We start from the raw sequence: 14028 nt of genomic DNA, 5'->3' as shown, positions 1-14028 counted from the left end.
GAAATGGCATCCATGGTCGAATCAGTGCCCAGAAGACAGGACTAAACAAAAGGCAATTAAAAAAACATGTGGCATTTGCCAAGTCCCACAGCCTGCTAAACAGATGGACGCTGGAAAAGTGGCAGAAGGTGGATTTCTCTGATGAATCTTCAGTTGAATTACACCACAGTCACCGCAAATACTGCAGGAGACCTACTGGAGCTTGTTTGGATCCAGAAAACAGTTAAGTTTGGTGGTGGAAAGATCATGGTCTGGGGTTACATTCAGTATGGGGGTGTGCGAAACATTTGCAAGGTGGGAGGCAATATCAATAGCCTAAAATATCAAGAACTATTAGCTTCCTCTTACATTCCCAATCATAAAAGGGGTCAAATTCTGCAGCAGGATGGTGCTCCATCTCATACATCCATCTCTACAACAAAGTTCCTCCTGGCAAAGAAGATCAAGGTGCTCAAGGACTGGCCAGCCTAGTCACCAGACATGAACATTATTGAGCATGTTTGGGGTAGGATGAAAGAGGAAGCTTGGAAGACAAAACCAAAGAATCTAGATGAACTCTGTGAGGCATGTAAGACTGCATTCTTTGCGATTCCTGATGACTTCAACAATAAATTGTATGAATCATTGTTGAACCGCATGGATGCAGTCCTTCAAGCTCATGGAAGTCACACAAAATATTAAATATGGCTCTAATAGCACCACAACTTCATTCACCAATGTTATGCAACATATCTTTGTATTAGAAGTTAATTATTTGTTTGAATTTCACATTACTTTCTGTGGGCGACAAAACTTTTGTCTTGCCAAAATCTGACCTGTGTTCATTAAATGATTAATATTTCAGCTTTGCAGCAACTTTATTTTCATAACAAACCAAATTTGGGAGGGTTTCAGCTTCAAAAGAGTAATTTATAAAACCAATGGATGAATTTAAAGTCAGGTTATAAGCTTTTATTTACATAACATGGATAAGCAACAGAACTTCTGTCAGTGACTGTATACAGTACATAGAGCTGGATTTCTGTAGCACACGAGGACACTATAGAGCAATACTGAGCTATATGGCGGTGAATCCAACACTAAAGCAAAAAATAAGTTTGGTAGATGTCTGCCTGGTCTCTTCTCTCTGCCCTTTCCATAGAGTATAATATGATAACATGAGACCTCACTTATATATGAAGGGGAAATGCCTCAATTGGAGAAAAACAGAATTATCCAATAAGATATATTACAAAGTTTCTTGTATTTGGTTGTCCTTTTGATTTACCCAAAGTTTGTTGAAATGTCACTGATAAAGATATGGTATAAATGTCTGATAGATACAGATCCTAGAGGTGGGACTTGCCTCTGTCTCAAAAATCTATGCTCCTCAACTTCCAGCCACTAAGAATGGAAAGGAGGCATGAAAAGCTTAGAAGGAAGGTGGAACTGGGGTTAGGGGGAAGGTTCAGGTCTCAGAGGTGGATTTACTTGTGGATATGATAGGATTGTCTAAGTTAGAGATAATGTCTTGCCTTTTCCTATGAAATTATATACATGAGATTATATAAAACATATGAAGAAATGGCACACCAATAAAAAAAATTCACATATGGCAGACTTTCACATAAGTGTTTACGACCAGGACTAGATTTTGCATAAGGCCAACCTAGGCCATAACCTAGGGTGCAGCAGTCAGGGGGTGTACATACAGAAGAACTAACCAAACATTTGCAAACCTTTCAGTATTTGAAAAGGTCATATAAAAAGTTGTTTTTTTAAATTTACATTTATATACATTAAACAAATTGAGCGGTACATTTACGCTGACCATCTCTACGGCTTGTGCTGTCTTGCTCAGTCAGAAGGGTCAGTGCTGCAGTTACTACAGTTACTTGCATCACTTTCCCCTCTGAATATATCCTGGAACCTGGATGATAGACACTGTGGGAGATGTGAGTGCAGCACCTGCTTTCTGCTTATTCGCCCGACAAGCTTCTAACTGTGACAGAAGATGACGTAAGGGGGTGAAGTTAGTAAACTTGAGTGATTCTAGCACCACGTAGAGAAGGTGAAGAATTATGTGCTTTGGCCAAGGGCGTAGAAATGTGCAAATTAGGTCCAGCCTAAGACTTTTCCATTTATCTAAATAGGGCTAGTGGAAATCCATTTGTTGACTACCAAAACATTTCCAAACATTTGTATAGAATTGATTTTTAGTCAGAACTTGGGCATATGTGAATACACCCGAACAGCTCAGGTTGAGTTGTATAGCGAGTACTGTGCTTTATAAGCACATGTTACTATAGAGGCAGCCTGCAGTCATGGTCCCCGAGATCAAGGCTGTAGGACTAGACTTCACCTCATTACATTGCGGTCCTCCATTCATTTTCTGGTAAATGTACATATTAGAATGAACTGCATGTGTTATTGACTTCATGTCATTGTAGAGGCATATGTTAAGTAGTAATAGCTTTTTGCCAATACAGAGCAGGACTTTAATTTATCAGGTGTCAGGCAGAATCCCTGACTCTACAGATTATAGTAGATGTAGGACACCAGGGCTGGTCAATGACCTCCCGAGCACAGCCAGTTCCCAATCACACTCTTCTAGTTTATTTCCATGAAGATGGCCAGTGAAATGTGGATACAGGAATTCCTTTCTGGCTAACACTCTATTTTGATATTGAGGGATGTAATAGAGAATATCCTTCTTCCTTCCTTCCTCCTCTTACATCATCAGCCTATTTAATTTTTTCTACACTTTAGAACTGGACCTTATAACGGAGTGGAAAACTCAATTTCACTTACCAGCAGCTTGTTGTCTCTGATGAGTGTAAGCTGCTTGGCCCACTGGCCAAATCGTTTCTTCCGCAGGAGAAAGGCGCAGATTCTGCTGTCTCGGACAAGATGCAAAGAGGCCTCCTGTGAAGGCCATTGGTGCATTTGACGCTGAGCTTTACCCTCTTCATCTTCCTCGTCATAAGACTCATAGGAACTGCTAAGTCCATCAGATTCATTATCTATATACAAAGAGACAGAACGTAGAGTATTACAGGAGCAGAGTATATATGTACTTCACCTGCACACGTTGCGGATGCAGCCACTAGCGGACACACAGAAAAGGGCCTATGTATAAGAACAATATATGGGCTCTTTGTACTCAAATAGCTCATCATAATGCACAATTCCATCTGCTCTGGAGGTAGATGTGGCCCCCTTACCTCTTGGGTCACCCCATCAAGAACAATATATGGGTCCTGTACAGCCCAATAGGTCATCATAATGCACAAGTCCACCTGCTCTGGAGGTAGATGTGGCCCCCTTACCTCCTGGGTCACCCCATCAAGAACAATATATGGGCCTTTGCAATCCAATAGCTCATCATAATGCACAGGTCCATCTGCTCTGGAGGTAGATGTGGCCCTCATCTCTTAGGGACTTATGAAAGAACATATATGGGCTTTTTACAGACTGATAGCTCATCATAATGCACAATTCCACCTGCTTTGGACATAGAAATGGGCCATCTCAACTCTTGGGCCCCTGTGTGGCTGTGTGCCGCCCCCGTGCCAGCAGCCGGCGCCGCTCGGATCTGGAGCCTACAGTACGGCTCGAAGGGTTCCCCAGACCCGGGGGTCTCGCGGTCACTCCGAATAAATGGGGGACGTAGTTGTACGGGGTTGATTGTAGAATGTCTGTGACGCCACCCACGGTGTGTGGTGAGGTGGGACACCACCGCTGCTGTTGTGGGACACCCGGTGGAGATTTAATGGCAGCCGGATGTTAACACCTCCGTGGGTAGGGATGGCTGCTCCGGGGCCCAGTGTCTCTGTGCAGGGTATGGCAACGGCAGGGGCCCGCACGCCCAGATAGACCAGGGGATAGTCGGTTACTCACTATTGAATGAATCACACAAGTCTTTTGGTAAACCAAGGTGCTGGTGGCCGGCCGCCGGTTGTACTCTGGTCCCCCACCCGGGCTGGTGGTTGCTGTCCTTTCCTCTGCACTGTTTTTGTGTATTATGGGCTGCCTGGTTTGGAACTCAGGAGTCCACTCCCGGTTTGCTGTGTGCCTAAGGATCCGTGCCCGCAGACGCTGACCCGTGGGATCTATGGGCCCTGGCGGTTGCCCTATCCCCCTCTGTGGGTGGTTGTCTTCTTTTGGGACTTTGGTTGGGACAGGACCTATAATCCTGCCCTCAATCGGTTTATTAGCTAGGCCGCTGGTTTCGGTCCTGGCTTCAGGGTCCGAGTACCCCCTCTGTGTACGGTTTCCGGTCGGGGTCTTCGGTGTCGGTACTGGTGGGCTCCAACCCTGTCCTGGTCCACCTCGGGTCTGCTGAATAATCTTCCCGTCTCCTGCTGACGGAGACCACCGTCTGCCACCTAGCCAAGGCACCAGGACTCCAACCCTGGCACCGTTCAACTTGACCTTCCTCTGCTGGAGCTACACCTAGCTCCAGCCCACACTCCTCTCCACTTGAACTACAAACTGAACTGAAGCTTAACTGCTTGTTTTCCCACCCTGGGCTGTCTAGACCCCTAGGTGAGCGTTCCCTAACTGCTTGGTCCCGCCCACTGGTGTGCCTGTCTTGCCCTAAGGATGGGGGGTGACTAGGGTTTCAGGTCGGCTGTGTGTAACCTAGGTGAGGGAAGGTGTTATGCGGGGGCCTATTTGTGACTACCTGGTTTTGCCAGGGCGTCACAGCTGCACCAATGATATATCCGACCCTGGTACCAGCCAAATTAATGAGATTTTGAAAATCTCATCTACACATCGTGGAAACTTTGCACACTTCTATTGACCTGCTGTGCTGCTGGGTCAAATTGTTGTGTAATTTTTTTGTGGTCTTCACTCTTGCAATGTGTAGCATGAAATTCCATCCGCTGAAAAACTGTGGAAACGCAGCGGAAATCCCACAGAGACCACAGGGTGTGCAGCCGGCCTGAAATCGCAGAAGTTCATGAGAAACTGCATGAAATGTTGCTGCAACATGTGCACATTGCCTTTTGATATTGCTAAATTGCAGGTGGCTTCATCCCGTCATGTCTTCGGAGGGAAAGTAACTGCCTATAGAGTATTCTCCTGCACCCCAATAACTAATTAAAATTGAAACTATTACAAAATATTGACGTTCTTATACAAGATGGGGATCTCCTCAGGCTTCTGAGCTGGGGTACAACTGCCTCCATAAATGCACCCTAGGATTCTGATGCCTCCTATATATTTATTTCATGTTTGCACGGAGAGTGTTCTAGGTCAATCTGTGTATTTCACTTTGCATAAATGCTCCGTATAATAGGCAAATTAAATATAATCTACTGGTAAGTACCTATACCATTAGCAGTACAATAATATTTTTTTGTTTATTTGTTGACTAGCATTTTAAGCAATTAAATTTGACTCAGAAGTCAATAATCCTTTACTTAAAACATATGGTGTCAGTCATTGCGTTGTATGGATGAACATAGGAAAAAGACCCTAGAAGTCGTGAAAAATTGCCCCAATTTGAGAAGTCAGCTAAGTGGAAATTGACCTATGGTGACAAAATATTGTATAAAGTTGCTGCAGTTATTTATGGAATTGCGGGGACAAACGGCAGGATTGTTTTTGCTGTAGCTACACCAATTTTCACCACTAGAGGGCAGGAGGAGAACAGTTTTACGGCTGAGCCCAGCATCAGCTCGGACCTGCAGTGCATGGGGCTCGTGAAGGACAGGAGTCTGTCTAGGATCAAGGCTGCCATACAAAAATGCCACTATAGAAGAATTGACTCCATTGTTTCCATAAAAGGACTTTAAATAACTATGGAGGAAATTCATCAACACTGGCATTTTATATGCCACCCTCGAGCAAGCTGGAGAATTAAGAGATGCACTCCTCTTAAAAGGAATCTGTCACCAGTCTTTGCTCCCCCATCTGAGAGCAGCATAATGTAGAGACAGAGACCCTGATTCCAATGATGTGTCACTTACTGAACTGTTTGCTGTCATTTTGATAAAATCATCGCTTTCTCTGCTGCAGATCTAGCAGTTATACAGAGCTCATGAATATGCTTGACTACCTTATAGCACACCAAGTAATCCTCAAATGACAAAATCACTTAAATCAGCAGTAGATTATCAAAAGTACACTAAGCAGCCCAGTAAGTGACACATTGCTGGAATCAGGATCTCTGCCCCTATGTTATGCTGCTCTCAAATTAGGTGGCAAAACCTGGTGACAGATTCCCTTTGAGGAATTTGGTGCATCTTTCTGCAGCAAACCATGAAGTCGAGTACATCTCCGCTATAATTAATGCCACTTTTCTAGCTTACAATTTTACTAAATCCATAAACACCCTCTAAACTGCACCCTTCTTTTGAAAAACTTAACAGCTGCCAGAAAAGTAGCAAAAGTCACAAAATTGTTTAATCACCGACATTGCTATGCCAGTATTCTGCCAAAAGGTACTTATAACATTTATTACCCTTATATTACAAACAGAGCTGATTTGTTAAATTTGGGAGATTTTTGATACATTGAATCAAAATTTATTTTTTTTTAAAACCCAAGAAGTTGTTCTCGATTTAAAGAGTAACTAAACTTTTTTTTAATTATTTTGTCCAGCATTTGAAGATATGTAGTTTTGCAAATACTTTATTAATGGATATGTCTTAATTCCTGTAAAGAAATTACATGTAGGAGGCTTCAATCCCCATACTTTTCCCTAGTCTATTTGACTGTCCATCTTCAGCTGCAGTGATATCAGAACATACTCATTTGGAGTACTGATGATGGCAGTGAAAGGATCAGCTTGGCACCTTTGTCCTCCTGAGTGTTGTGCTTATCAGAGCAATCTACTGCAGCAGCTTCTTCCCAGAGATAGTGAGACACAGGTGCTGAGCTGATTAGTCACTGCCATCAGCTGTACTCCAAATTAGTAGGTTCCGGTATCATTATATGATAAATAATCATAATATGATCATTACAATTTCATTATAATCATAATATAGATAATATGATATCTATGATATGTTTCTAGATAAAAGCATTGTACAACACAATAGTCGAGTACTTTCCTTAGTGGCAACTAAAAATAAATGTCTTTTTTTTTTTTTTAAAATGTATATGTATGTTGTGTGTATGTGTATGTGTATGTGTATGTGTATGTGTATATATCCAAAGGAGAAAGAAAGTCACACTCCAGATGATCACCATATCACTCCGTCTTTATTGCAGGGGAAACATGACGGTACAAGCGGTGGGGAGGGTGAGACAAGCCATACAACGCCGGACGACGGCGTGCCATTTCGCTAGAACTTAGCTTCCACAGGTCCAGTGCCCGTGGCTTGTACCTTCATGTTTCCCCTGCAATAAAGACGGAGTGATATGGTGATCATCTGGAGTGCGACTTTCTTTCTCCTTTGGATTGATCTTGGTCTTCACCGCAAGTCTGCACCATGATCCCCTCCATGGCTCAGTAGGGCTCAAGTAGCTGAACGTGTAGTAACACGCGGAGTAGGTGGTGCACCGGGACATATACATACATACATACATACATACATATACATATATATATATATATATATATATATATATATATATATAACATATACACACATTACATACATGTACATTTTAAAATAAAGATACATTTATTTTTAGTTGCCACTAAGGAAAGTACTGGACTGTTGTGTTGTACTTCGTACAATGCTTTTATCTAGAAACGTCTGAAGTAGATCTCAGCTGATCTTGGGGGTGTCAGGCATTGGAACCCCACTGATTTCATACTGATGACCTATCCTATAGGTAGGTCATGAACTGCCAATCTTCTGAGCCATGCCTTCAACCACTGCTGAAGCCCAGGATTCCCAATCTTCTGGCTGATGGGGGCAGTGACATTACCCTGCACTACACCACTACATTATGGTTTTCCCCTCTAGGTGAGGCTGGTCCACCACAAGGCTGCACCACATATACCACCACTTACAGGAGTGCTTCTGTTCTCCATTGATCTGTGTCAGGGGATAATTGTTATCTGCTTCTTCGTAATATCCGTCTTCAATGGAATTTGGAGGACTGGAGCTATCTGTACAAAACAGGAAGATGATCACTACAAAAACATCATAAGAACATCAGACTGCTTGATGTCACAATGTGACACCCCAAGAAACCTTCTAATAGTAAATATAAAAAACTTTATTTCAGGCTGCAAGTTAACTCCACTTGGACAACTTGTTTCCAAAACATGGATCACCACAAATGACTACTTTTAACTTGCTGGAAAAAGCAAAAAATTGTCTGCAGCACCTCAGGTGGATCCTTCATAGGATATGGGATGCCAGTGAAATCCAAGGGACCCTCTTGGCAATCAAATCATAGTAAAATAGCATAGACAGCATCCTAGAGGTATATTCAAAGTTTTTCTTTGTATTCCATCAAGAAATGTTTCGCCCTACATATGGGCTTTGAGTTGTGAACCAGTGACCGAGGAGGATCAGAAAAAGAGCAGTAACTCAGAAACCCAGAAAATAACCAGAGTGGCTAGAACCTTAATAGACTGCAGACCTAATACTGACACAACTAGAAGTAGTCGTGGGACGAGCCCACGATGACCTAGTCGTCTAGACACAGCCGGAGAACTAAATACTTTAACAGAGAGAAATGTAGAAAAGCTAATCTGCATCGGAGTAGTCCCCAAAGATATAGCTAGCCCCCCACATGTAAAGATTGCGGCGATATAGGAAAACACAATACGTAGCTAGAGAACAGAGTCAGCAAAGATGAGGCCCAAAACTATCTGCATAGTAAAAGGATAGGAAAGAGCACTGACTGCAGCCGTAAAAACCCTAAGAAATACCAGCACACTTGACATGGAAAAATACTGAGCCTGAACAGGCTCTCCCCCACTATATCAGTACTCTGGTGTTACTGGGATCCAAGAACAACATTGATAGAGAGGGGACTGAACATTGTACCAAGCATGACAAAACACAACAGAACATGGAGCAAGGTACACAGATACTCCCAGTAAGGAATAATCCAATTCCACCAGGAACTCGACACAGGCAAAAATCACAAGAAAGTGAAAAACCATAAGCAAAAGGTACAAGACCAATTTATCTGAGAGGAGTTCTGGTAAACACAGAGAACAGTGCTGGTTTCAGGAAGTCCTTAGAACACAGGAAATACAATTGAGCACCGGCAAGGAACAAAAAGGAAGATACATAGTTATATAGGCCCAAACCAAATGGCCTGATTGCAAATCCTACTCAGCTGTCCAGTTCCCACTCAGCAAGTCAGCTGCATTACCAGCACTGACCACAAGAGGGAGCCTCAAACTGGAATCTAATTCAAATGTATTCACAACACTTTGTCAAGCATGCTTGACAAAGCCCATATGTATGGGCGAAACGTCGCTTCTTGGAATAAAAAGAAAAACTTTGAATACACCCCTGGGACACTGTCTATGCTATTTTACTACTTTTAACTTGCTGTCATGCTTTGTACTCTCTTGGATCAAAAATGTCATAGGGGCATTCATTGTCATCTGTATGCCAGTAGTTTAATGCTACTTGATCTATCAGTGGTTGGCATACAGAGACTATGAGCAGCACGAACTATGGCAGGGATGGAAGAGATGTAAAGGACTTACTGCGAGAGGTAATAAATTCTGTGGACTTTCCTGGTCCCAGCGGTGCTGCTTCTTCATAATAGTCTTCTGGTGGTGGAGTTGTGGGTAATGGTGGTGGAGGGATACATGGAGGGGGTGGAGGTGGGGAGGATTTGCCTTCTATTTCTCTGTAGTCATCCTGCATGTCCCGTAATTCTTGCAGGTCACAGTCTTGGGGGAAAAAAAAAAAAAAAAAAAAAGAAGAGGTAGTCAGCCCCTTATCCCAGCAACATTTCCTGTATAGAGCTCAGTATTGTGTGCAGATAATTTCCAGTAATGTAGTTACTGTCCAATTGTGAGGAGCTGCGCACGTCGTAAGGAAGAGCTCCCCAAACACAAGTGTTATACTTAGAGAAGGACAAAGTAGCGGGCTGTCATGAAGTTTTACAAGAATGACTCACAAAATAGTAACTTACACAATGGTGGTATTGGGGGTGGTCCGATAGTAAAGATACTGTTTACTGATACATTGTAACATCCTATGAAAGCACCGCCGGAAACAAAGGCCATTTCAGCTAACATTTCGGTTTGTCATAGTGATGAACAGTGAAGATGTGGTTTATGCTTGATGACCTGTCCTTATAATAGGCCATGAATGTTAGATGGTGGGTGTCCGACACCTGGCACCTCCACCGGTGGAGAAGGAAGAAAGGAGGCATGGTGAACGGGAAGTGGCACAGCTCTATTAATGGCCGGTATTGGCAGAACTATTCATGGCCACTACACATGCACAGAGCCGTGACATTGTCGGTATGCCAAGACCCTTTCCCTCAGCTGATCAGTAGAAGTGTCTGACGTCAGATCCCTCCACTGATGGGATAGGTGATCGATATCCCAAGAATAAAAGTTCTGAAGCTTGTAGTACAGCGTACTTAATGTTTCTCCCAGTAATGATAAGTACCATCTAATTATATTAAACAATATTTAAATTCAATGACAATTACCTTATATAAAACAATATGGGCCTATTTACACTGTACATTCTCTTCTGCTAAATGACCGCCGATTGGCTAATCTATAGGCAGGTGGGCTGGAATACTAATCGCACAGAACGATCGTTAATATGATTGTTCTGTGCGTATACTACGCCACATCATGCTCATCACACAAGCAGATTTGCTGAGGATAATGATGATTTTTAAAAGGCAAGATTAAAAATCATTTTATCCCAAAAATTTTTTTTTTTCTTTTCATTTTATTAGATAATTGCTGGGCCATTTAGACAGGTCAATAAATGGGGGATGAGTGTTCCTACAAATGATCCTTTACCAATATTCAGCAACATTATATAATGAGTCAATATAAAAAATATTTATTCTGGAGCCCTTATTTAGACCGAATTTTTACCACATTCCAAATCCTTTTATCCACTGTTCCATCTTTGCAGAAAATAAGAGAAATGTTATTTATAGTCAGTCCCTTCCCTTTTCCCATCTGTTGATAGCATTCTAAAGCTGTGCGGCGCTGCACTGAAAGTCTGGATGCCGGTAGGAAATTATTCAGAGTATTCCACCCAACAGCCTTCAGCTTTCAGTCAGAGAGGCACGGCTGGCATGGTTTCAGTCACCCTCAGTGTGTAGTCAGCAGCAGCTATAACCATGCCCTGGACCCTGACTGAAATCTTGTCAGCATTGCATCAGAGCAAAACCGGCTGTCAGTCATTGTCAGGGCTCCATTACAGCCGTCGCTCACTGTGCATTGAGGGCGACTGAAACCACGCTGGCGCAACCCTTATGAATGGGAGCCAAACGCTGCCGGGAGAAATACAATTAATTTCCTCCCAAAAGTGGGGCTTTAAAGGAATCTGTCACACCTTTTGTGTTTTTTTTTTAGTTATTAGTATGGGCATACAGGTGGTATAACCGTGAAATTAGCCATACCTGTATGCCTCCTGGATGAGGGGTCGTTTAAAAAAAATAAAAATAAATAAATAATCCTCTTTTTTAGATCTTTCATCTTCTGGGCTATGGGGCATGTGCTTCCCGGAAGATAACCTGCCTCTACTCCTGCCCTTCTCTTCCCTGGTGTCCCTGTGTTGTCAGGTATGCAGCCACAAATCTCGCGCCTGCGCATTATGCCTGACTTCTCTATCCTGCAGTGTTTCACCCTCCCATGGGCAGTCTTCAATTTTGCTGTGCACAGGCGCCGGGGAGTCACAGCTGCTTCACAGTACAGGGAGGGATGGCAGGCAGAATGCGCAGGAGTGGGATTTCTGGCCATGCACCTGACGTCACCAAAATTCTGAAAAGAAGTGGAGGAAGAATCCTGTATAAATCAAGACCAGGGGCTGGCTTATCTTCCGGCCAGCACACACCCCATAGCCTGGAAGATAGAAGATATAAAAGATGATTTTTGCAAAATGACCCCTCATCCAAGATGCATACAGGTATAGCTAATTTCAGCTCTATGCAACCTGTATGCCCATAATAACTAAAAAACAAACAAAAACCCACAAATGGGTGACAAATTCCCTTTAAGTGCAGGAGCTGCGCAGGTTCAGTGCACCATTAACCTGAAGACCTGCATATCTGCAGAATAATAGCATTTTTCTTCATATTACAGATCCCCTTTAAACATCTAATGTAGACAAAGCATGCATGTACTCAGCACCCACAAAATGCTGCAGAAAAAGTGACAAAAATGTCGCTTGTGAGCATAACCCAACCCTACTTTGTATTATTTTGACCATTTACTTCTTTACCTCTTACAAACAAGCATGTATTCATTCATACCTTATTGAGTACTTTTCCTAAAATCACAATAAGAAAAAAAAATGATTGGCTAGCCCATTAGAGACTGTTTTTATGTGTATTACAAAGATTGTGCAGTCTTCGAAAACACTTAGCTACTTTCTTCCCAAAACAGTGCTCCACCTGCCTAATGGCCATTTGTGGAATTGCAGTTAAGCACCACTGCAGTGAATATAGATGATTGAGTGTACAACTACTTTTAGGCTGGGCTATATAGGGACTTTGGTCCCAATACAGGTTGCACGGCCAAAGATCGCTGCTTGTTAATGCAGGTGAATGATATTGTATTGTAACCTGCAGAGTACTGCGACTGAGGAGGTTCTAACTTTTTGTAACTCATAACTCCTTCCATTCCCACTTCCCCTCCAATACCCCTTCCCATCCACTTTTAGCCTACCCTTTCTTCCCTTCCTCTTCCCTTTCTTTGTTATTTCAACAATATTTTTAAGAATGCATTTTAAATACTTCAATTACCCCCTCCCCTGTTATTGTAAACCCCTTAAAATTTAATAAAGTATACAAAAAGTTAGAACCAGTTGGATTCTTTGCAACTTGCTTGTCGCAGTCATGTACCGGGTCACAAACTGACCCCATCCGTTATTAATATGCTGCAGCATAGAGCAATCTGGTCGCACGGTCCGAGTCGCAGCCAGAGTCACCATGTAGACCCACCCTAAAAAGGGGTTGTACATAATTAGAAAAACGCAGGGTAGCCTCAGCCTTAATCACCTCCAAACTACTTGTTCTACATAGCCAAAATCCTCACCACAAAAACATGACCTGCTCAATATAGTGATAACTTACCGAATTCCTCAAAGAGGGACTCCACGAAGCTGGTGCCATTGTGGTATGCTGCAGTGTTCATATACTGAAAATCTTCTCCTAGTTATCACATAAAATATACAAATTAGTACAGAACAGTAAAACAGAATAAAATTGAATATCACCACTTGTCTTCTCCATTAGATGACTATCTCATAACTAATTTGTTTCCAAAAACACTGCAAACTTTAACTTCGTAGAAGAATCAATAGCGTATACAGAGATATTGGTACACCATGGAAGTTATCCAGATTTAATTTTCCGGCAGTGATCCATTGATAATTTCTGTTTTGACCTCTTTGTTTTTACGAGGACCTTCATTATTGGATACAGGTAGAAGTTGCCCTCGCCTTAGGGCAACCGTCACATCTCTACATTCAGTGATTGTCCATTCTTTTTAAATGGCAGTGTAAGTAGTGTGACGCCCTGGGCAAGCCAGGGGTCACAGGTCACAACATCACATGCACCCCACATTCCCTGCAGGAACATCAAAGCTACCTAAAATCCTTGTTGCCTTCCTCCAGGGGCTGATGTCCACACCAGGGGGGTGGGCCAGGTGGTTGGCTCCGCCCACCGAGGAGTTCACAGCCCTGGAGGCGGGAGAACCAGGCAGTGAAGTTTAGGAAGTGAAAGTAGAAGGAGGTGAAGTGGTAGAGGAGCTTAAGAGTAGTGACAGAAAAGGAACAGTTAAGAAAGCCTGAAGTTGGTCCGGGTGTGTGCCCCGGACTGAGACGGCGGGGTCGGCAGACGGCGGTGATAGTCTGCGGGGGGACTGCTTGGAGGTTGCTGGAAGGGCCGCGGACGGGTGGTGCCCAGCGG

General features: G+C 43.0%; 1 protein-coding gene across 2 annotated transcripts in view; it reads right to left on the bottom strand.

Annotated features, from left to right (window-relative positions):
• Window positions 1-14028, bottom strand: part of AFAP1L1 (actin filament associated protein 1 like 1) — a 155377-nt gene that overhangs the window by 36162 nt on the left and 105187 nt on the right. For both annotated transcript variants that reach the window (XM_075344629.1, XM_075344630.1), the window contains exons 3-6: window positions 13192-13269; window positions 9620-9808; window positions 7955-8053; window positions 2791-3002 (exon numbers count right to left, since the gene is read on the bottom strand). In XM_075344629.1, coding sequence (XP_075200744.1) covers window positions 2791-3002; window positions 7955-8053; window positions 9620-9808; window positions 13192-13269 — 578 coding nt within the window. The remainder of the gene's footprint in view (window positions 1-2790; window positions 3003-7954; window positions 8054-9619; window positions 9809-13191; window positions 13270-14028) is intronic.

This window comes from Anomaloglossus baeobatrachus, chromosome 4, assembly GCF_048569485.1.
Source record: "Anomaloglossus baeobatrachus isolate aAnoBae1 chromosome 4, aAnoBae1.hap1, whole genome shotgun sequence".
In the NCBI taxonomy this organism is placed as follows: domain Eukaryota; kingdom Metazoa; phylum Chordata; class Amphibia; order Anura; family Aromobatidae; genus Anomaloglossus; species Anomaloglossus baeobatrachus.
This window is presented reverse-complemented; position numbering and strand designations above follow the sequence as displayed.